General features: G+C 44.7%; 1 protein-coding gene across 1 annotated transcript; it reads right to left on the minus strand.

Annotated features, from left to right (window-relative positions):
* Positions 1–877: 877 nt before the first annotated feature.
* On the minus strand, positions 878–20,532 carry Aldh8a1 (aldehyde dehydrogenase 8 family member A1). The gene is made up of 7 exons (XM_075947824.1): positions 20,371–20,532; positions 16,507–16,654; positions 14,957–15,112; positions 12,255–12,404; positions 9,307–9,563; positions 5,385–5,546; positions 878–2,162 (listed from the first exon to the last, which is right to left on the minus strand). Exons 1-7 carry the CDS (start codon positions 20,509–20,511, stop codon positions 1,710–1,712), a joined length of 1,467 nt encoding a protein of 488 aa, XP_075803939.1. The 5' UTR covers positions 20,512–20,532; the 3' UTR covers positions 878–1,709.
* Between the last annotated feature and the right edge of the window lie 3,046 nt (positions 20,533–23,578).

The following is a 23,578-nucleotide window of genomic DNA, read 5'->3' on the forward strand; positions in this document are numbered from 1 at the left end:
AGAAAGAAAGAAAGAGGCAAGGAGGGAGGGAAGGAAGGAAGGAAGGAAAGAAGGAAGGAAGGAAAGAAGGAAGGAAGGAAGGAAATCAACAAAGGAAAGAGAAAAGAGAGGAAGTGAAAGCTAGAAACCAATATAGCCCAATGTCATCACCTGCTCTTTAAAAGGTCACTTGAAATTTCACAGTATTTGTACATGAAAAAAATATACCTGAAGTCCTAGGAAAACTCATGAAGCGTAATAGTACCACCACCATGGCAAACCCCTGCCTCACACTATGCAACCAGAGCAGCGGAAAGATCTCATTCCCTTCCACAAGCCCATTGAATCCCTTCTGTGTGCCAGGCGTCAGGCAATAAATTCAGAGTTCAGAAGGAAGGAACTGAGCTGAGGCCTTCAGGAGTCCAGGCAGCTGTGGAATCAGGCAGCTAAGAGTCCCAGTCAGTGAGGTGAGGGGAGAACTGGAGGAGGCATCTGGGTTGCACAGCTGCTGTACAGGCCTCTCACTCAGGAGAGAACTGGAGGAGGCATTTGGGTTGCACAGCTGCTGTACAGGCCTCTCACTCAGGGGAAATGGAGCCAATGAGAGAGCCGGCAAGGAGAGAGAGCTGGAAAGGAGAATGTCTACCAGAACCACAAGTGCTTCCCTGCTTCTGGAGCACAACTAGCATGAGCGAAGGGGTCAAAGGTTGAGGTTCAAATCCCTCCTGTGCCCCTTGCCTTCTGTGTAACCCTGAGGCTGCTCCTGAACTTCTGTCAACCTCAGTGTTATGCTCAGAGGATGTGTGAGTCGGGCGTTAGACAGACTTTTACTAGTAGGAAAAGCTATACTTCTAAGGGAACGAGGATAAGACAAGTAATGGACACCTCCGGGCATATGTCAAACTGATGAACAATTTATTGCTCCTTTGAGTTGACTGGGCTTGACAGTGGAAACGGATAGTTTTGTGCTCCTAGTTTTCTCTAAAAAGCAACCTCTACTTTGCTTTCTTCTGTTCTTACCATACATGTTTAGTAAGACCTGTCACGCATGACACTTACAAGCTCCTCACAACCATCCCTTCCTGATATTAATGGGGTCAGCCAAGCTTCAGTCAGTTTGCCAGTGGCTGGGGGTTAAGGCGACCATCTCCACAGCTTCATCGGGGTAAAAAATGATGGGGGTTGGGGCTGACCTCTTCAGGTTTGCTGCGGTTGTTGTTGTTGACGGTGGTGGTTGTTGTGTGTATGTGTGTGTGTGTGTGTGCGTGCGCACATGGATGTGGCGGGTGTTCTATGGCAGCATGTCAGGCTTTTACCCCGATGTTGGGAATCTGAACTCAGTTGTCCATGCTTGGACAGCAAGCCAACTTCCTGGTCTCCAGCTTTGTGGGCCTTTGTTTTTGTTTTGCCATTTATTTGTAAATGAAAATCTCTGAATCCAGTCTAACGATGGCATCTATGCAGCCATGACATGAGGACCAGGGAGACTGCAAGCTGGTTGGCTTTGCTGCGTCTCCTCTTTAGAAGCCTTGTTCTCACTCCACATTAAAAACTGCATTTTTTTTTATTCACAAGCTGGTAAAAGTACCAGCTAGTGAAGGTCAGTAAAAGCTAGTCTCCTGGCACGTGAAGGCATGGCTGAACACATGCTAGGATTTCTGTCTACTGCATCCCATGAATGAGCCTCTGTTGTGCGGCATTGGCTGCAGCTGCTTCTCCACAGGGGGGAGTCAGTGCTTAATGGTGATGGTTTTTATTTCAGTGAAGAAGTCGAATGAGTCTTTGGCTCCTTCTCTTCCGATTCCAGAGCTCTTCATCCCGCCAAAGGGCAGGTTCAGCTCCCTGATGAGCCAGCAGTTGGTCCAGACCAAACCTGACTGGAGCTTCTTAGCCACCCGGTGGATGCGCCCCACATTGCTTGACCACACTGTAGCTGCCAGCCCATACTTAACGCTGTTGGCTCTTTTAATCACCTCCTCTTCACTGTCAAAAGGGACAACACACGTCACTGGACCAAATATCTCTTCCTTCATGCAGCAGGACTCATCCTTAACATCTGTTATCACCGTGGGCAGCATGAAGTAGCCTGCCTGGTTCCAGGGGGGAAGACTCAGCTGGTCCACACCCTCACCACACAGAATCTGGGCCCCTTCGGCACGAGCTTTCATCACGTAGCTTTTGACCTGAGGATATAAAGAAAACCATAATTACAAGCCTCTTGACATTTGGTGTTTTACACACGTCAGCAGAAAAATCAGTATTCTCTAACGATCGAAAAGCAATCCAAGGTCAGTGCTTAGGGAGCTAGGGTTATGTCATCTCTCGGGTGCAAAGCCTAAAGGCAGAGGAGTTCCCCCAAACTTGAATATTTAGCCCTCATGCAAATGGCAGGGAGATTATCTCATGCCTAAATATCAGGCACTAATATAAGTAATATTATGTATTGTCACTTAATTTTTTCTATATTCTATCAGCTATTTTTATCTCCAATTTGTGCCTCGGGAAGTATATTGGATTCATGCAACTAGTAAACAATAAACAATAAGCTTAATCCATACTCAGACATACCCTGTAGCTAGATACAGAACTCTGTGTGTATGTGTGAGTGTGTGTTTGGATGGGTAGGTGGGTGTGTGTGTTTGCAGGGGATAGAGGTGTGTTCATTTTAAGAAGTTAGAAATTCCCTATAACGGGGTTGACAATGCTCTTAGTAGACACCACAGGCTAACAAGTAAAGTGTCCAATGCCACAATGAATTACTTCTATTGAAGTTACTGGTCAGTGAGGTCTCATAAACCCCCAAATATTACGGATGATTGCCTTTACTTTTAGTTACCGTCTTACTGAAGACATCACATACTTGAGTCATAAAACGTGGGAAAATGAAGCTATTTTTGATGTGGAAGCTTCATCCCTACTGGCTAGCTTTCATAGCCATGGAAAGTGCGACACACACTTCAAGAGAAGAAAAATAATCATCTCTCTTGCCCATCTGTAAACCCTGTAGGCTACAATAACAATACCCACACAGATACGTTCACTGGTGCAATATTAGCATACATAGCATAGGAGTAACCAACCATCTTCTGGTTGGATTTGAGATCTGCTCTACAAAAAGGAATCCCTTATCTGGTACTAGTATCAGTTCCAAGAACCTGTTGGCCCCAGGGAGAATCTACTATTATTATTTTGTTAAAGAGACATCACATGGTATTAAACTGACTCTTAATGGTTTATTGTTAAGCATAGATCAATACATCTCTCAATCCTCATCAGAAAAGCTTTTTCTTTCAGTAGATGGTAACAAACACACAGGTCCACAGCTGGTCATAGGGCAGAGACTACATGGACCATCCATACCACACCACCTCCTTAGGGATCTTTGCAGAGGGGGGGAAACAGAAAGACGGGAAGAGCCAGAGCCAGAGGCTAACTACAGGAAACAGTGCTTTCTGGACAAAGCAGGGCAATGGCTCGCGTGAGGTCACACACACAAGGCCAGCCCTAGCTCTAGCCAATCAACAGCATGGAGGGAGGAAGTGAGCACTAAGTCCCACCCCCAGCTGAGTAGCTATAGTAACTGATGGCTGCTGGGACAGGGAGAGTTAGCTTTCTTAAAGGTGTCGTCCCTGGTAGATTGACAGCCCTCGAGGGGATGGCCACACCCCCCAGCGGACAAAGGCAGCCCTCTGGATTTGATTTGGTTCGGTGAGGGATGAAACTTGGTGGAACTGGGGGACAAGTGAATAGGATCAGAATACAATGTGTGCATTTCTCAAAGACATAATCAAAGTGTTTCAGAGGAATTAGAAAACAAATGATATGTGAGATTTAAAGGCCCAGAAGCCTTCGGTATCTGAGATCCCAGGAAAAAAAACAATGTTTCTAGTCTTAGTGCTGATTACACTCTAAAAACAAATATAGGCAATACAGTATAGCTGATTGTAATGTAAAATAAATTAATTCATAAGTGAGCCCAGTGACTCAGAGATAATGACATGAATACTTTCCTGAACGGAGGCCGGGTAATTGAGTTTATTTTCCATTTGAAGTCCACACTGAGTCATCCCAGCAAGAGAGATGTCCATAACCCATGGGTCTAGATCCAAGTACTTTAAGCCAAGCACGAAAAGGAGAATTTTCAAGGAAAATTGGTACCTTGAGTTTGTGGCATATAGTTCTGGAACCCAGAACACACTGTTACAATCCCTCCTTCCAATGAATACTGTGCACCGCTGTGATTCTTGAGATTTTCTAGTCTCAGGACACAGCAGTGAATGAACTTGACCACTTTCTGCTCAAGGGAAGACAGACACTAAGGGAAGAAGTACAGGTTATGTGTTGGCAGTCTTAAGAATTGTGGAGCCAGCTGGAGAGGTGGCTCAGTAGTTAAGAGCACTTGAAGATCTTGACAAGGGCCTGGGTTCAGTTCCCAGCACCCACATGATGGCTCACAACCATCCCTAAATAGCCAGTGACCTCTTCTGACCTTCTCAGGTGAGGCACACACATGGTACACAGACATACATGCAGGCAAAACACTCATACACATAAAACAGACCTAAAAAAGAAACATGGGAAAAATAAAGGATTGGAGAGTTAGGGGACATTCTAGGGAGTGTAGTTTTATATAGGATGGGCTGAAAAGGTCTCATTCAGAGGCAATTATTTGCTCTAGGGATGGGGAAGAGAGGCTCAAGTGTCTAAAGGGTTTCCTTCTACTCTTGGTCCACCAGAAACAATTTTCCAAAGCTGATAATTTCTCAAAAGTACTATTTCAAAGCCTGATATGTCCTCTGCTTAAACCAAGTTTTTCTTTAAGACTTGATTTATTATATTTATGTGTGTGTGTGAATGTGTGTGCATGTGACCATGTATACCAGAACAGGGAGTTGGATACCTTGGAGCTGGAGTTACAGACATTTAAAACTTCCCAATGCGGGTGCTAGAATCCAAATCCCATTAAGCCACTTCTCCAGCCCCTGAGTTTCTCCTCTGCCTATGTGGCTTAGAAGATCCTCAAATAACCTGTTGGATTCATTTGCATAAGTTCCCTATGCAACTCTCTCTCTCTCTCTCTCTCTCTCTCTCTCTCTCTCTCTCTCTCACACACACACACACACACACACACACACACACACACAAACACTCTCTCTGTCTGTCTGTCTTTCTCTGTCTTTCTTCCTCCCTCCCCTTCACTATCTTGTTTTTTTTAAGACAGGGTTTCACTATGTAGCCCTGGCTGTCCTGGAACCTACTATGTACACAAGACTGGACTGGAATTCAGAGATCCACCTGCCTTTGCCTTTCAAGTGCTGGATTAAAGGTGTGCACCACCATGCCCAGCCTCTCAGTGTCTCTCTAAATAAGAACTTTCTGGAACATACATGACAGAGATCACTTACTTTCTCCAAATGTGCTTTACTTATCAAAGCACCCATATTGGCTGACGGGTCAGAGGGCATCCCAACTTTCCACTTTCTGGTAGCTTCTACAAACCTCTTCAGAAATTCACTATAGATGCTCCTCTGGACGAAGATCCTGCTGGTACAGAGGCAGATCTCCCCCTGCCAAGAGTGAAGACAATGATAAAGATGGGGACATTCTTCTTCATGGATAGATGCCCCATGTTTTTGATTATCTGCCTTGTATCAGGCACTGGTCCAGGCAATGAGATCCAGCTGTCAGCAAGACTAGTCCCTACCACACGGAACACATAATCCCACAGGAAGACAGACAACAGCAGAAATAAACATCCACTGCATGATACGGCTTCAGAGACTTATCAGAACAATAGAGGATCGCTAGGCAAATGATAAAATTAAGGATTTTGGTGAAGGAACCGGCAAGCAGCACTTACAGAGGAGATACTAGAAGGGACTCTTGGTTGATATGAAGAAGTTGTATCAGTAAAGACTGGGAGGGGAGAGGTTCCAGTGGTTAGAGTTGGGGAAGCCGCTGTGGGGCTGAAGCTGGCGTAGGTGACAAGAAGATGAGTGGGCTGAGGGTGGGAGCGACGGGAAGACTGTAGGATAAAGAGGGAGCACGTTGGCACTCTCAAAGTCTCAGAAGGACTTTGCTTCACTCTCAGCATCACGGAAAGGAAACCACAGAGTAATGTGATCCAATTTATATTGTGGCTGTGTGTATATGATAGTACGTATGTGTGGGTATGTGTATGATATGGGAATGCATGTGTGTGCTTTTGTGTGTATGCACGTGTATTTGTGCTATGTATGTGTTGCATATGTATGCATGTGTTTATAGGTGTATGTGTGCGCATGTGTATATGCGGTGCATCTGTGCTGTGGGAACTCCTTCGCCCAATAACCTTTAAGATACTGGCTCACATTGGGCGCCATTTGTAGGCAGAGACTGATCATTCATTCCCAGCGGCCCAAACACAAATAAACACACAGTAACTATATTAATTACAACACTGCTTGGCCTTTTAGCCCAGGCTTCTTATTAACTAACTCTTACATCTTAAATTAACTTGTTTCTATTAATCTGTGTATAGGCATGAGGTTGTAACTTACTGGTAAGGATCTGACAACTGTTTCCTTACTTTCTCTCTCTCTCTCTCTCTCTCTCTCTCTCTATATATATATATATATATATATATATATATATATATATATATATGCCAAAGCAACTTTTTTCATTAACCAATAAAAGCAACACATATACAGAAGGACCTCCCACATCACAGACATAGTGTATGAGTGTGCATGTATGCATGCATGTGGGAGGGGGTGTGCATTGTGTGTGTTCATGTGGAAGCCGGAGAACCACCTCAGGTGTCATTACCCAGGAGCAGTTTGCCTTGTGTTTTCTTCTTGTGGTTGCTTGATTAGGTGTTTTTTTTTTTTTTTTAGAACAGGGTCATTTCAGTGACCTAGAGCTCTCTGAGTAGGCCAGGCTGAGTGACCCCTGAGCCAAAGGACCCACCCATCTTCATCTCCTCAATCCTAGGACTACAGTGTGTGGTTGGTTTTCGTAAGTGGGTTCTAGGGGGGTTAAATCAGGCTCTCACACTTGCATGGCAAGTGCTTTACCAATTGAGCTACCTTCCCTGACTCTGAGAGTTACATTTCTAGATGATCACTCACAACATTGTGTGCAAAACTAAAACAGAAGGAAGCTAGAGTGAGGAGTGAGGGGAATATTCCAAAGGCTGAAATCAATGTAGGTAGCTTCTACTGGGCAGGTATCAGTGGAAAGGGAGCAAAGGCGTATGTTTCCACCGAATTCTGGATTCTTAATTCGTGGGGGACCCCTAACGTGTAGAAGACCCGCATGGATACACTAGAACAGTAATGTTTGAGAATATGTGTTAAACATAGAGCCAACATATCCGTTTATAGATCAGACGTAGGTACAAGGAAGAGAGCAAGAAAAGGCTGTTCCAAGCTTTGGGCTTTGCACCACTTTGGACAGTATGCCTTTCCATAAAAGGACAAACAAGAGGCAAAGAGAAGAGTCATTTTCCAGTGGGTGGAGAGAGAGGAAGAGCAAGAGTTGTGCCGTGGGCTTGTTAAGTTCCAATGCCCATTAGATACCTAAAGAGAGATGCTGAGTGTTCAGGGATAGGTCCTGGTACACTTTGGAGAGAAAAACAATCCTAACTGTCATTTAAATATGAAATAGTTTATAAACCACGTCTAAACATTTCAAAGGAGAATTATTAAAGTATATGAATGCACAAATATTAATAACATTTTTATCACATTTATATTTGGTGTTTACAACAATCCTAGGGAACAGAATGCATCTAATTACCTTGGTATTTGCACAAAGGTTTATTGTCCAAATTAAGCAGTTAATGTTCTGAAATAATACATTCTTTTCCCAATAGCACCACTATCCCATCTGCCTAAGTGACTTGGAAGATAGCCAGACACCTGTTGGGTTCTTTTGCATAAGTTCCTTATGCAGAAGGTGGAGAGACTTGAGAGTTTTACCAAGTTTCCCATCGTTTCATGCTAGGAAGACATAGTTCACACTGAGATCGCAGAAAGGACGACTTCAAAGGGAACGAGCAAAGAAAGAGCTCATTCACTGAATCTCTACGCCATGCCAAGCACCGATTTGACTACTTTCTCCATAAAAGTTCTGCAGTGTGTTAGTATTCTCAGTTCACAGTTAGAAACGGAGTTTTGAATTAATACATACCCAAGGTCACGCCGAGAGTTTACCCCTCCCTTCCCTGAAGCCAATTATCTTCAATTAAGGGGAAAATAGGCTCCACTTGGAACTCGTCAATCAGCTAAAGCAAATAAGCAAGCTATTATAGTTTGCTTAAAATCCATCTGTTGCCTTGGCTTGGCCGTATCTTTTTCCTCATTGATACCTTAACATACCCCTCTCCCCTAAAGAGAGGTTTGGTGGGCTGAGCAAAGGACCCTGGTAGATGAGTAGCCTTAGGCTGTGTCCCCTTGCTTAGCACGCGGCTACCTTACACAACCTGTCAGCCCACTTCCCCTCATCTCAGTTCTCAGAGTGTGTGCCTCCCTCGATGTCTTGAAGTGCATGATCACCAGTTTAAGTGTTTACTGGACATTTGCTAATTTTAATGATTAAATCATTTTTGTTAGAACATTGAATTGTCTACCCATACCCAAACACTACATTTCTAGCTATCTTCTTTGGAAATTATGGTAAAGGAAATAACTGTCATTACCATTATTATGAAAACATTCATTGAAAGTCACTGAGCATTCCCAGAAGCCCTTTGGAAGGTAGCGTCATTCAAAGTGCCGTAAAGGTAAAGAAATGGAGACATCGTTCCCATCTGTGGGAAGAGCTGTTGCCCAGTGACTCTGGACTAGGGTTCTTACTCCTCTGGGAGGCTGTGACTTTGAAGAACCTCACGGAAATGATGGAGCCCACAGAAATATCTGTGATGTAATCATAATAGAAGTGGCAAAGGTGGCCTGAGGTGAAACTTGCTTTGGAATGTTACAGGAAACGGGAACTCGGGGTGTAAAGGCAGGATACTATGGGGAGAGAAGAAAACCTACTAATAGGACATGTGGGTGCAAAGAGGAGAAAGGTGACTCTGTAAATAAAGAAATGGAGATGCTTAGAGTTGCAGAATCCGCCACTCTACCCATGACTGGTACTTGATAAAAGTTGTGTGACTCAATGTGAGGAACTTGACAAAAAGAAGCTGTGACTGTACCAGGCCACTCCTGGGTGTTAAGATAACACTATAACGGATCCTACTTGAAGATAAAATAACAGGACCATCACCAAACTCCCTAGACTTAGCATTGTGTCAAAATAGATCCCACCTGACAGGGCCTGTGTGAGCGGGACTCATACCTGGTTAGCAAAGCTGGACCTCACGGTTGCTGGGATACACTCCTCCAGATTGGCATCCTCAAAGATGATGGCAGGATTCTTGCCTCCCAGCTCCAGGGAGAGCTTCTTGCAGTGGGGGGCACTGAGCTGGGTAATGCGCTCAGCTGTGGGCTGGCTCCCAGTGAAGGAAATCAAGGGGACCTCTGGGTGGGACACCAGGGCCTCACCAACCCTGGGCCCTGTTCCAAACACAATATTGATCACACCCGGTGGAACACCTGGATGGGAAATAAAATCAGCGGTAGTGATTCTCCTGGGTTTATGGAGGACAGCTGAAGAGACACAGAGGTTCTCCTTTGGGAGTCCCAAAGCTGGGAGGGTGGGGGTTGTGGGTTTGATAGCCCCTGGAGATTTTATACTGGCTCAAGTATAATAGCAAAGCCAATGCTACAGAGTCATCTCCGCTCATAGAATCCACCTGCTGGCATGTCTCTGGGTGCTCTGGCCTGGAAAGATGCAGGCTAAAGGACTTTCTGAGAAACTCGTTCTATAAAACTGACTAAGCTCCAGGGGCTGACTTGCAGGTCCTGTCAAGCAATCTGAGCATCATCGTGTGCTGCGGGCACTCGCTCCAACTTGATACCTAGAAATTGCAAAGCAGAGTAACAGTGTTCAGTAAACAGCTGTGTAGATCTGTAGAGACGTGAAGACATCAACTGTCTCGGCCCAGAGAAGCAGGAGGGGTCCTTGTCCCAGACGGGGTAATTTTTGACTTGAGGTTCTGCGCCCATGGTTCTGTACAGCATCACCGCCACCCCAAAACCAAGCAACAAATACCAAGAACATCCAAAAACAGGTGCCTCGATTGTTTCTACAGCAAGACCCTTGAGACCTAAATTTACATGTATACGTTTACCTCTTTTGGGGATTAAGTTCTTCGCAGGGGTGAAAGGCTATGCAGGAGCCTGAATGTGTATTCACGCGGATGCACACGTGTGTAAAAGGACAGACATCAAGCGCCCTCTGCCACTCTACAGTATATACATTTATCCAGTCTAGTTCAGGCCAACCTTGGTTTATACATCACAGCTAAAGGAGCGCTGTGTACCACGTAGAAGAGCAAAGAAAAGTCTAGAAGGAGAGCCGCTGATAGAAGAAAAACAAGGACAAGTTTTCCCACAATCCATGGATGAGGCCCTGCAGCTCCAATATACGGCATCTCTTTGGGTAGATGGGAGAGAAGCGGTATAAGGGGGGCTGTTAATAAACCGTGTCTGATGCTTGCTATGATATTTATACAGAGGCTGAAAGAAAACACAGGAATTCCGTGTATCTCTCACCATGGGACAATGAGCTCATTCCGCAGGCTGACCGATTTCCACACACATCAGCCTTCTCGGTTTGCCTGCAGTCTGAGAGTAACGGGTTAAGAGGCAGCAGCTTATGAGGTTTCTCAGTGTTATCTGTCATCTGAACCAGACGGTAATAAAATTTTTGTACAGATAACTGCCCTCTAAACTCTGAAGAGATTCTGGTTGCCAGAAAAGTAAAACAATTTAGTTGACAAACAGAAATTGAAAAATAAAGACTGGGGTGAGTGGCCGGTAATTGGTCAGGAACACATGAACACACAAGAACCACTAGCCTTTCAAGGGCTAAGGCTTGACGAAGAGGCTCAGCCCCTCTCCTGCTCCACTCTAAGGACCTGCAGTCACCAAGCTGGCAAGAAACGACTGACGCCCATGTGCACACCAAAGACTTGGCTTTGCAAAGAATGGAATTAAAAGGTGGCCTGCTTATAACGAAGAACGGGTGCATCTGGGAAATGGGAGGGTGGGCATGGTCTCCATCTTCTAGGATCCTGGGGCATCTATATAGGTCATCTCGAAGACTGGTTGGGAGGCCTCATTCCTCCCAAAAAGGACCAGTGCTAGTCTCCAAACAAGGCCAGGTTTAGCCTATCATTAAAATCCCAAAGAGTTAGCTAAACTCCACTGGAAGTTATGTGCAAGCTTCTTCTTCTGAAGCATCCAGAAGGAGGGAGTGGGGAGGAAGGGAGGGAGGGAGGGAGGGAAGGAGGGAAGGAGGGAAGGAGGGAAGGAGGGAAGGAGGGAGGGAGGGAAGGAGTAAGAGAGGTTGAGAAGGAAGGAAAAAGAAAGGGAGAAATAGGCTTCTACTTGCTGCCCATCCTAAGGAGTCAGCAGAGCCCTACTGTGGCTTCTCTGTACCAAAAGGCAGTAAGCACATAACATGTTGGCCCAGACAGAGGGTGATAAATTTTTTCCGACCACCCAGTCACCATTACCTTCCTGGCTGTAGGGGTTCACAAGATAATGATTCTAACAGAAAGAGGCCTTTTCAAAGGCCACTTGCTGAGATTTAAGTGTCAAAACAATGTCAGGCTTCTCTATGCAGAATTATATCCCGAATAAAACCAGCAAGGGAGCCTAAGTGAGGACATGAAACCATTAGCTGAAAGAAAACGAGGAGCAAACTAGTGGGTGTTACGGCCTATCCACTTCTGCCCCAAATATGGAGAAACTAGGGGGTGTATATTAAATCTCTTGGAAATGGCTGAATCTAGTAGTCATTGTAACTAATACAAATCTAGTAATACTCAACTTCCAAGACTGACTGGTAGCTCAGACTTAAATCTAAAGTGACTGTTGATGATAATAACTCGAACTGGTTGGTGCCTTTGATGTTATCAGGACTCCCTAAGCCTGTAATATTTACTGCACAGCCTTCACCCCATGGGGTGACGCTATTCGTGAGTGACATCCTGCTAGAGTTAAAGAGGGAAGGAAGGGACCGTAGAAGAGAACCCTGCTGTGGATGAAGACATGACCAGAAAGTATCAGGGTTACAAAATGAAAAGACATCTTTGGAGTGGGCACTGAGTGAAGGTGGCTTCTGTCAGTTTTGCCCTAGCTCCGTGCTTCCTCCCTGCCCCCACCACACCCTGGTACCTGCTTTATCCAAGAATTTACACAACATCCACGCGGTCACAGAAGTCAGCTCACTAGGTTTGGCTATTACGGTATTCCCAGCAGCGATGGCCGGAGCTATCTTCCAGGTCAGCAGGTACAGTGGCAAATTCCAAGGGCTGATTAAACCAGCTAAGGGACAAGAGCAGAAGCAGGGCCATGCCTCAGACCAGCTAGGTGGTGTTTCTAGCAGAATTCCCTGCTGCCCGGAAACCCAAATGTCACTTATTGGTTGCCAGCTTCAGGAAGGCTATTCTAAAACCCTTACAAGTAATTCGCTCCTTACAATAGCAAAGTCAATACATGTACCATGGTGAGCCACGACTATAATTAGGAACCAGGGCAACAGAAGCTCCGGGGCTAAAGGCTATTGATGACTTGTTAATACTGTCTGAAGAGAATGCATATTGAAGTCTGTAGATTGAGCTTTACTTTTTATTTTTATTTTATTTTATTTTTGGTTTTTCAAGACAGGATTTCTCTGTGTAATAGTCCTGGCTGTCCTGGAACTCACTTTGTAGACCAGGTTGGCCTTGAACTCACAGAGATCCGCCTGCCTCTGCCTCCCCGGGCAGAGGGGATTAAAGGCGCACACACCACAGTCCCGGCTGGCCTTTCCTTTTTAAAGAAAGCTTGGGAGCAGTGCAGTATTAGGCAGCGAGGTCGCTGGTTCTTGACGGCTTCCCCTCCTCTGTCTCTAACCTGCTGTCACTGAGACACTCAAGGCCAGGCCTTGCTAAACTGTGAGTGCAGCAGGCACAGGGTGATTTTGAGTGTTCCTCTAGGGAGCAGTTACGCTGATGGACTCTGACGCACAAGCTGCGAAATCCAGCCTGGCAGCAGCAGGTCTTAAAATCAAATTCTGTCTACATGCTCAACTGTACTCTGACCACGGTGGTTTGCTGGGTAGCAACACCCCGGACTTTCAGAAGGGACATCCAGTCTCTGGACTTTGTGACAAAATGTTGTCATCTGCCGAGTTCACTCTAAAGAACATGTAATCAGTTAACTTTAAAAACGGCCCCAAAACTCCCAGGATATTTTAAATAATTTTAAATAATTGTGCACACAGGTTGGGTGTGACGGGATGTATCTCTATGCGCTATTCTTAAACTTTCCATTTTCTGTGACAGCCTGCACGCATATAAGCTCTCCCTTACAAATCAAACATGCTGAGAGCGCAAGGCTAGCCTGGTCTACAGAGCGAGTTCCAGGACAGGCCAGCCTGGTCTACAGAGCGAGTTCCAGGACAGGCCAGCCTGGTCTACAGAGCGAGTTCCAGGACAGGCCAGCCTGGTCTACAGAGTGAGTTCCAGGACAGGCCAGCCTGGTCTACAGAGCGAGTTCCAGGACAGGCCAGCCTGGTCTACAGAGCGAGTTCCAGGACAGGCCAGCCTGGTCTACAGAGTGAGTTCCAGGACAGGCCAGCCTGGTCTACAGAGTGAGTTCCAGAACAGTCCAGCCTGGTCTACCTACAGAGCGAGTTCCAGGACAGGCCAGCCTGGTCTACAGAGTGAGTTCCAGGACAGGCCAGCCTGGTCTACAGAGGGAGTTCCAGGACAGGTCAGCCTGGTCTACCTACAGAGTGAGTTCCAGGACAGGCCAGCCTGGTCTACAGAGGGAGTTCCAGGAAAGGCCAGCCTGGTCTACAGAGGGAGTTCAAGTACAGGCAGCCTGATCTACAGATAAGTTCCAGGACAGGCAGGGATACACAGAGAAACCCTGTCTCAAAAAAAAAAACACTTTATTTTATATTTTGTCCTATGTAAGTAAGTATATTTTATACTACTAAATTTTTCATAGAAAAATCTGTTCTTTAAGAGTTACAGAATGTGTTTGCAACAAAATATTTTCATATGTTTCTTAGTAGGAGACTAAAACTTCCTACAACTTCTTGGAAAATGTTTTCTAGAGGGTTCAGGGAATCCACAGTGAAATGCTTCCACTTGCTTTCTTTTTTTTTTTTTTTTTGTCCTGCTGTTTGTAGCGGGTAAAGCATGGTGTTTCTTCTCAGGGAAACAGCGACATCTACCGATTACACTCAGTCATTCCAGACACATGTTAGTCAAGGGGCAAGGGGCAAAAAGGTTACCTCTTCTTCACCAGAAAACTGGCATTACTTGAAGGAGCATACACTCATTTATTTATTGCTTCTTTTTTTTTTGAAGACAGGGCCTTGTGCAGTCCAGGCTAACCCCAAACTCACTGTGTAGCCAAGGAAAACCTTGTTCTTCTTATCCTCCTGCCTCCCCTGTCCAAGCGCTGGGAACGCGCCAGTTCGTACATGCAGCTGAACTACACATTTATTCATTGACCCAAATTTCTCACATTATTGAATCCTATAAAGAGAAAAGTGAACTATTGTCCCAGCTTTTCAGAATCCTGAAGCGTAAAGAAGATGCAATCCTGCAGTCCATGCTTGGCACTGTCTGGATTTGGTGTTTTCTTATTTTAATCATAAGAAACAAAGCGCTCTTTCCCTGTGACCCTCCAAGACAACGTTTCCAGAAAAGGCAGAAAATTTGATACAATAAGGATGAACTAGAAATCATTTTTAAAGTCAACGAATTTTCAACAAAAAAGAGAAAAATCAACCCCTCGAGTTCCCATATTCTGTCCCTAGTAAGCGCTTGTCCAGAATTTTCTGAGCATTCTGACACAGGTTTTCCTGGAACGTTACCTACCGATTCCCACAGGGGTGCGGACAGTGTAGTGCATACAGCTCAGGTGGTCCATCTGTGTACACTCCGTCATGTGGTGCAGGATAGAGGAGGCAAAGAACCGGAAGTTCTGAGCAGACCGAGGGATGTCCATGGTCCTTGCCAGGGTGAGAGTTTTCCCTGTAGGAAATGGACACCATAAAACGTTGCCTGTGTTTCCCACGGAGTTAGCGCTGGCCTCTGCCGCTCGCCATCTGTCCCCTGCTCATTTCCAGCCCATGGGAGGCTCCTCTTTACCTCACAGAGTTGACTCTGGTTGGCTCAAGCTATGAGATATTTAGGTGTGAGGTTATAGAGTGAGGTGCGGAGGACCTAAAATAGAGCCAGAGCATCTTTGTCCCGCAAACACCTTCTCGCTTTCATCGCGAAGCTACCAGACGACGCCATTTCACACACACTGGCTCTGGTGTGCCGGCAGCTTCGAAACGACGTGGTTGAAATAGTCGGGGTTAAAACAGCTCAAGGTGCACATCACGTATGAATGTGGGAGGTATCTTAAACATCCTCCACACACACAGGGGAGTCATCGGAAGAGCTATTGAGACCCTCAGCCCAGGATTCTGGTTTCTGGAGCGAGTCTATTTAAACTTCTCCCAGATGCCCTTCAGTGGCCAAGGGAGACGGTCTGCCCCCAAAACAGGAGCAAAAGAGAGAGAGAGAGAAAGAGAGAAAGAGAAAGAGGGAGAGAGAGAGAGAGAGAGAGAGAGAGAGAGAGAGAGAGAGAGAGTAGCCCACATGGTCAGGAACTCCCAATCCTCCTGCCTCTGCCTCAGCCTCAGCCCCCCACATGCTGCCATCACAGGTGGGCACCACCACCTTAACGTGGAAGAAACCTGCTCTTTCTGAGTGCCTGTCTGCTGCCTCCTAACTTTAGGTTGGCTTATAGCAGGTATATTTTAACACCACATGATTAAAGACATTATAGATTTTACATATTCACCCTATCCCCATGTGCTTTGGGAGGCAGGGAAACACGGGAGTAGAATGGTGACAATAGATGAGAAAATGAGCCGGTCTCCAAATTGTCTTCACTCTGGGATGCTCTGAAGAGAACAGGGAGATGGCATGACCACCCCCGTTCCTCCTGTCTCCCTATAGCCATACTCTGCTGTGGATCCCTGCAGCTCCTTTAACTAAATTGGCACGATGCATTTCCCCATCACTTAGCTTTGGGTCCAGCCACTGTCTCGTTTCAATGGGGCAGAGCGTATCAGCCACAAAACTTGGCCTTCTGCATCCTGCATGGTTTTGCCTCCATCTCTACTTTTGTCTTGATAAGCAAGTATGTAGATCAGCTTGGTGCCTCAGACAGGCTGATATGACTAACTTGCCCTTGAGTGTAAACCGTCTACCAAAAGGCAAGAGATGACCTGACAAAGTAGAATGGGGATGCTAGAGCCCATGGACTGCAGTTTTCGTAAGCATTCATTAAGACACACGTGTACCCGAGCCTAAGTCTCTGTTGGTAAAAGAGCTTGGAAGGCAGACAGATCCTTCCAGGGGGCCCCCCTCACCTTGGTCTTTAGATTCAGCCTGGGCTAACTCCTCCAGTGACTGCTCCACTAAATCAGCCAGTCGGTTCAGGACCAGAGAACGTTCCTGGGGGCTCCGGGACGACCAGGCAGGGAAGGCCTCTCTGGCAGCCTCCACGGCAGCTTCGATCTTTGAGGAGCAAACCAGAGATGAGGTCACTTTAGCACTGCCACTCCTGAGGGGCTAGCAGCATCCGGAATCCTTGGCTCCCTTCATCCCTGGTGGTCATTCTGCCCAAGTTTGGGTACTCAACATGTCCTCATGTTAAACTACCCACAAAATAGACGGCACAGGTGTTTATGTAATCAACAAGCAGCATAACGACAAAGGAAGGGCCATTTGCTCCCTGCCTTCCGCTGCCCTCAGGCAAATCCAACCATCTGAGTTCTGAGTCATTGCCACCATGGGTTCACAGTGATCCGCTGACCATGTGACACCATGTGCCAAAGCCTCTCCCATCTGCTGGTCCCCTTAGGGATTTGTTCTCAGGCCAACTCACATGCCGTGGCACAGGGACTGGACCAGACTCAAGCATGAATTTCTAGAAGCCCAAAGATAAGCCCAAGGATGCCCCCAGCTTCTGTGAATAAGGCAGCCTAAGTGGCACCAGGGATGGAATGGAGGATCTCAGGAGTGTCTGGGCTGCTGGCACCTTTCATGGTGAAGAGACAGGACTAGTCAGCAGTTTCAAAGGGCAGCCTGAGGACCTAGGGAAAATACCTGCTTATCACAGAACTGACAAATGCTTCTGGTATGCCCCATATAAAGAAGCTACAACAGTCAACAGCAACGACACTAGCAAGTTAATTAGGCAATGGACAAAGATGTGAGCAAAATGGACAGAAGATGTATGCCCGAGATAAATAAGGACTTGGAAATACGCCATAGGGAAATGCGCATGAAGTCAGTTTCAACAATCAAAAGATTCTGGGAGGCTGGAGAGATGGCTCAGTGGTTAAGAGCACTGGCTGCTCTTCCAGAGGTCCTGAGTTCAATTCCCAGCAACCACATGGTGGCTCACAACCATCTGTAATGAGATCTGGCGCCCTCTTCTGGTCCTAAGGCATACATGCAGGCAGAACACTATACATAATAAAAAATTTAAAAAATCTTAAAAAAAAAAAAGATTCTGGGCTGAGAGTGCAGCTCAGTGGTACAGCATTTTCCTAGCATGCCCAATGCCCTCAGTTTGACCCCACAGAACCAAGAAAAAAAAAGGGGGGCAGGAACAATAAAACAGTGGCAATACCAAGTGCTGGGAAGGATGCCAAAAAATTAAAATATAAGTAAACAAACAAACAAATAAATAAATAAAAGAGCCCTGTCATCCACTCCTGTCGGGGATGAAAAAGACGGGCACCTGTGCAGAACATGGCAGGGCCTCGACTCTTAGCCAGGAACACCCTCCTGGGCATTCATCCCAGAGAAACCAATACTTATCCTCACGCAAAGAAAACATATGCAGGCGTGTTTACAGCAGCGACAGTCTTAGCAGCCCCAAACTGCGGCCACCAGCTCTCTGTGTAGGTGAATGGTGGTCCGCTGTGGCATACCCATGTTTTTAACGCACACTTCTCTGCATTAAACGGAGCAAGCTGCTGCTCCCAGGCAACGTTCCGTCCCCCACAGAGCTGAGCTGAGGGACAGAAATACCACCGGCTACCGTCACCACGGCAGCCTTTCATTTCACAGATAAAGCAGTAACAGCCCCGAGGCCTAAGTCAGCCAGGAAGAATGGGGATCTCGGAGAGGTGAAGGCTGCCTTGCAAAGGGACTGAGCATAGCCATTGTCTCCCCCAGCATGCTGTTCGAAGGCAGGTCAGATGCTCGGGCTTCCAGTTCCGAGGTAAACGCAAAGACAAGAGCTGGGGGTGGGGAGGGGAACATGCGCCACCTCTACCAAGGTATCTAAAAGTCGGCCATCAAGCAACGTGGAAGACGTGGTTTTCATTTTAAAAGATGAAAATTTTCATTCATTTTCCAAAGAATGCACGGTTTGGGATCTAGTGTGGAAAAGGAAATCTGCCGCGATGTGTCGAATCTCTAAAGCTCTTAATTCAGCGCTAACCATTTGTCCAGTCTCACGTTCTCGATGTGATTGCATCCTTGGGCTGTTACAGGCACGTGGAGTGACTAACCCGGTCACTCACTGGCTAACTTGCATATCTGAGGAACTCTAACCAAAATCACAAAGTACTTAACGCTTCTTAAAGCTTCATACTTAGAGTATTGTGTGCTATTCTGTAGTAAGAAGGCTGAAGCACAGAAAGATCATATGTGACTTGCCGGAAGTCACAGGCAGTGTGGGAATATAGACCCAATCTGTGTGGGCCCCAAGACTGTTAACTGACACCCTATAGTACTGTGGTTCTCAACTTTCCTAATGCTGCATAAATGTATTTTTGTTGCTACTTCATAACTGTAATTCTGCTACTCTTATGAATCGTAATGTAAATATCTGATAGGCAGGATATCTGATATGAGACCCCTGTGTTTGACACACATGGGCTGAGAACCCTTTCTGTGGCAGAACAGGTGGCTTTGCCCAGCCCACGGAAGAGAAGCCTCTGTTGGAAGGGCGAAGAGTAGGGAGCTCCAAAGGATAAATACATGAAAACAGATAGGCCCTCTTGTGGCCAAAGTGTGAAATGCATCTGTAAGTGTTACTATCTCATTGCCTTTTCTCACGCACATGATTTGCAAGTATCTTGTAAAGTCATCAAAAACACAGCATTTGTGGAACACACAATATTTGCAAGCTGGACTGCTATATGTAGTAGGAAGTGCAAAGATCTGTTTTATTCTACTTCCTGAAGAAGTGCCCGCAGTTACCACACTCCACCTGACTTTGTTAGATTTGTTACTTTTAGCATCACTTTGGACTTTGGGACTGGGAAGAGCAGAAGAGCGGTTGCTTGCTGTCATTGGAAGCAAACAAAATTGCAGGTTACAATTTAACAAGATATCCAATATTTGTAAACTTTAGTATAGAAGTCTAAAGTGATATTTTTTTCTCGAGAAGATCGATTTAAAGTTTAATAATGAAGAAAAGAGCTGAATTTTTGAAGAAAACAGGCTTTGAGTATAGGAAGACTGAAATGATATTATAATCTAGTTCTCTGTGCCAAAAAATAATAAAACAGTATTCAGTTGATAACTACACACATATCAGCCACACTTACCATGGTAGGTACTTTTTGTTCTCTGTGCAATAAGTTAATTAATCAAATGAATCAGATATTTTACCAAATTCCCCTAGGAATCTTAATTCCTCATAACTAAAAAAGAAAGGAAAATGCAAAGGAGAAGACAATAACAGAATATAAGCCATTAACTATTTTTTTTTAATTGTTAAGTATGGTGAAAACACAAGAATCTAATTTTCAGCTCCGTTACTCAAATGGCTGGTTTTGCCTCACTGGGTATTTGTGGAGATCCAAGGAATTATTAGATGGTGGTTGAAAATAAAGTACTGGGCTTTTTGTGTTGTTCTCAACTGAAGTTTTTAAAATGTATTCTTACAAATCCGTGGAGCTAGCAGACACTTTGTGGAAAAGGATGCATTTAATATGGCAATAGTTCTTAAGAACAATACATTGCACTAGACACCTCTCATAGCCTGTCTGAGAACTACAAAAATTAAAACCAACTGTGTCCACAGCTGTTAAGTTGGCAATAACTTTCTTCTGTTCATAGTAAGCCGAGAGCCACTCTGCCTCATACCTGTCCAGTCACAAGATAAATGACCTTATGAAATTCTATATTTTTCTTCACCCCCCCCTACACAATTCCATAGTTTGTCAACACAGTAAATGCATTTCCATTTTCTAAGCAAAGGCACTCACCTCTTCTTTCCCGCTGTTTGGTACTTTGCAATATACTTCCCCTGTGGATGGATCATAAGAATCTATATATGAGTTACAGGGTAAAAACTTTCCACCTATGAAGTTTTCCAACATCAAAAGCTCCTTTTTCCCAGCAGCCATATTGAGGGGAATGCTCTTCGGCCTGTCCGGGAGCTCACTGCCCATGTCCTCAGGACTTTGTGCTGACACTCACCCAGCCCCAGTGTCCTCATTTGCATACCACAGACCAGAAGTCCTGCTGCTCTCCAGAGCATTCCAGATTCCAAACTCAGGAGAGGTCTTGAAGGCAACAGCTGATGCATTATGAGAAATAGATAGTGTGTTAAACTGACATCATCATGTCTTCACAGGCTCTCAGAGCCATCTGTTTCTCCAGTCAGCAATGGAGATGATGATTTCAAGGGAGTCACACCGTGTCCACTGTCTAAACACTAAGTGCAAAGTAGCGTGAGGAAGTTGGTTCCACAGAATAATTTTCTTTCTTTTTTTAAACAGCTGCTAAAAGATATTTGTTTATAAATGCTGCTGAACTGATCCAACATAGATATTTTGAAAATGCCTTGACTTTGAAATTTGGATCTAAGGACATGATGCTTTGGAAAGGAGTTTCTTATTTTGTTTTCACAGAGGATGAGACCCTGTTCATTTCTTCTATTCCGATATGGTATGATGGACCACGCCCTCCTGAAGGGTTGCTGTGAACATCTTCAGAAAATTGCTTCACTCAACTGCCAACTGAGATGAAACTAGCACACAGGTTATACCATGAAAGACCTAATTAACGACACCCCCATTCAGCAGGAAGCAATTTGGAGAGAAAAAACTGTGCCCATGTTCCTAAATATGGTTTATAAACGTTCTTTTACATTTAAAGGGGGATATGATATAGATATGAATAATTTGCATTAGTATAGATTTTGCTTTATTGATAGAGATTTAAGGTCAATTTTGTTATATGTATATGCATATTTCTGCTATTGATTAGGATATTGTGATTGTGTAGTTCACTAAAAAATGTAATGTATAATTAAGAAATATAGGTTAATGGATAATCATCAGTAATAGTCAAGCTTGTAGTCATGTTAGTTAGATTTTCTAGATATATAGAGATACATTCAGCTAGATAGACATTCTTCATATCTTTCAAAGACTGCAGAATATGGCATTTAATGTTTTAACAACTTAGGACTTTTCATGACAATGAGACACTCTGCTCCTGGCAGCACCAATCTACTTCAAGAAGAAGATGGGCATTGAAGAGGATCCTTATAGAGTTTGATAGCCATTTGGGCAAGAAACTGTTCTTGCCCGGACTATTGCATAAACTGGACACAGAGAACCGCAGAGAGAGGACTACTGAACTTGCCTAAAGGTGAGATGATCTTTCGGGGTTCCTGACTCATGAAAGAGTCTGCGAGACATTCTGCAGGACACAACAGATAGTGACTGAACTGACTTTGAATTTTCCTGCTTTATGGAAATGTATGCTGGATACCATGGGCCTGAAGGCTGAAGATGGATGCCCCAATGGTACAGAGAAACTTTGGATGACTGTCCAGGCAGCGAGATGTCTCTGTCATTTCTAGAGTTTGAAAGTTGCTTTTTTCTTGTTTGCTTAGGTAATATTGTATCTTTCTGGAGTCTTTGATGTAGTTAAGAATAGTTAGTTATAGTTATAGTTTTCCTTAGTTATGATAGATTATTGTAATTTTTACTTGATAACTGTTTTGTTATATGTAATTTTGCTGTTAAATTTAAAGCCTTCCTTTTTTTTTGTTTAAACAGGAAAAGGGGAAATGATGGAGGAAGGTAATTGGTTAATTATAATAAACTGCTTGGCTGGCCCTCATAGGTTAAAACACAGGTGGGAGGAGTAAACAGAACAGAATGCTGGGAGGAAGAGGAAGTGAGCTCAGATGGACAGCTCTGCTCTCTGGAGCAGAGATGTCATGCTCCCCTCTCCCGGATAGACACGATAGCTCTGCTCTCTGAAGCACATGCGATGAAGCTCCGACCCAGGATGGACGTAGGCTAGAATCTTCCCAGTAAGACCCGTGTTCACAGATTATTAGAGATGGGTTGATCGGGATATCAGAATTAGCCAGTAAGGGCTAGAGCTAATGGGCCAAGCAGTGTTTAAATGAATACAGTTTGTGTGTTGTTATTTCGGGCATAAGCTAGCCAGGCGGCCGGGGTGCTGGGACGCAACCCCGCCGCTCCTAACACTGCACCACCCAGTCCCACAGTTCATTCCTAAAGAAACACACAGGAGTTTATATTAATTATGAACTGGTTGGTCTATTAACTAGGGCTTCTTATTAACTCTTATATCTTATATTAACTCATAATTCTTGTCTGTGTTAGCCACATGGCTTAATACTTTTTATTAGTGATGTATTCTCATCTTGCTTTCTCTGTGTCTGGGTAACAACTGCAGACTAAGCCTATCCTCTTCCCAGAACTCTCCTATTCTGGTCGCCCCAACTGTGCTTCCTGCCTGGCTACTGGCCAATCAGTGTTTTATTAAGCCAATATAAGTGACCAATCTTTACAGGGCACAAGAGCATTGCTCCACGGTACTTCCCTTTCTTCTTTTTAAAATAAAAACTGTGAATCCAATTTCCTTTGTTTAGCTTTTTCCATAACAACTTGTAAGCAAAACTCTAAACAAACATTTATAATCCATTTTTTGGGGGAAAGTGTGCATAGTTTTGTAGTCTACTTCCTACTGATTGGGGGCTCTGATAATCTTATGGGGACCTAAAGAAAATTTAGGATTATGGTCAAGTCCTGACTGTGAAGCTTGATCATCTCAGCCAACACTCTCGAGGCTGTTCTGGATGTAGAACTCAGAGGAAACTCCAACAGAGGTCCTCTGAAATGTTGGATCATCTGGGCCATCCACTCCTATTGAAGATTTTTTCAGGGAATCTTCCTTAATCAAACCTGATTTTTTCTTAACCCAGAATGAATCCACAGTCTCTCATTTCCTGTGGAAACGAAAGCAAAACCTCCTCTCAAAAGTAACATATCTTTTGACTTAAATTTTGAAGTCAAGACATTTTTAAACTATATATGTTGGATTAATCCAGCAGCATTTATAATTGTCTTTTAGCAGCTGCTGCTCCTTCCTCAGCCATCAACAATTCAAAGACAACACAATAACATACAGCATCCAGAATCTCTG

The sequence above is a fragment of the Microtus pennsylvanicus genome, chromosome 1, assembly GCF_037038515.1.
Source record: "Microtus pennsylvanicus isolate mMicPen1 chromosome 1, mMicPen1.hap1, whole genome shotgun sequence".
NCBI lineage: Eukaryota > Metazoa > Chordata > Mammalia > Rodentia > Cricetidae > Microtus > Microtus pennsylvanicus.

What these genes read in the sequence shown, in the direction of transcription:
- Aldh8a1 (XM_075947824.1), bottom strand. Translation starts at nt 20,511, where the DNA reads ATGGCTGCTGGGAAAAAGGAGCTTTTGATGTTGGAAAACTTCATAGGT. An exon ending in TAAATTCTTGGATAAAGCAG is followed by an intron (nt 9,564 to 12,254) that starts GTACCAGGGTGT and finishes TTTCCCATCCAG; the next exon opens with GTGTTCCACCGGGTGTGATC. An exon ending in GTAAAGCACATTTGGAGAAA is followed by an intron (nt 2,163 to 5,384) that starts GTAAGTGATCTC and finishes TTATATCCTCAG; the next exon opens with GTCAAAAGCTACGTGATGAA.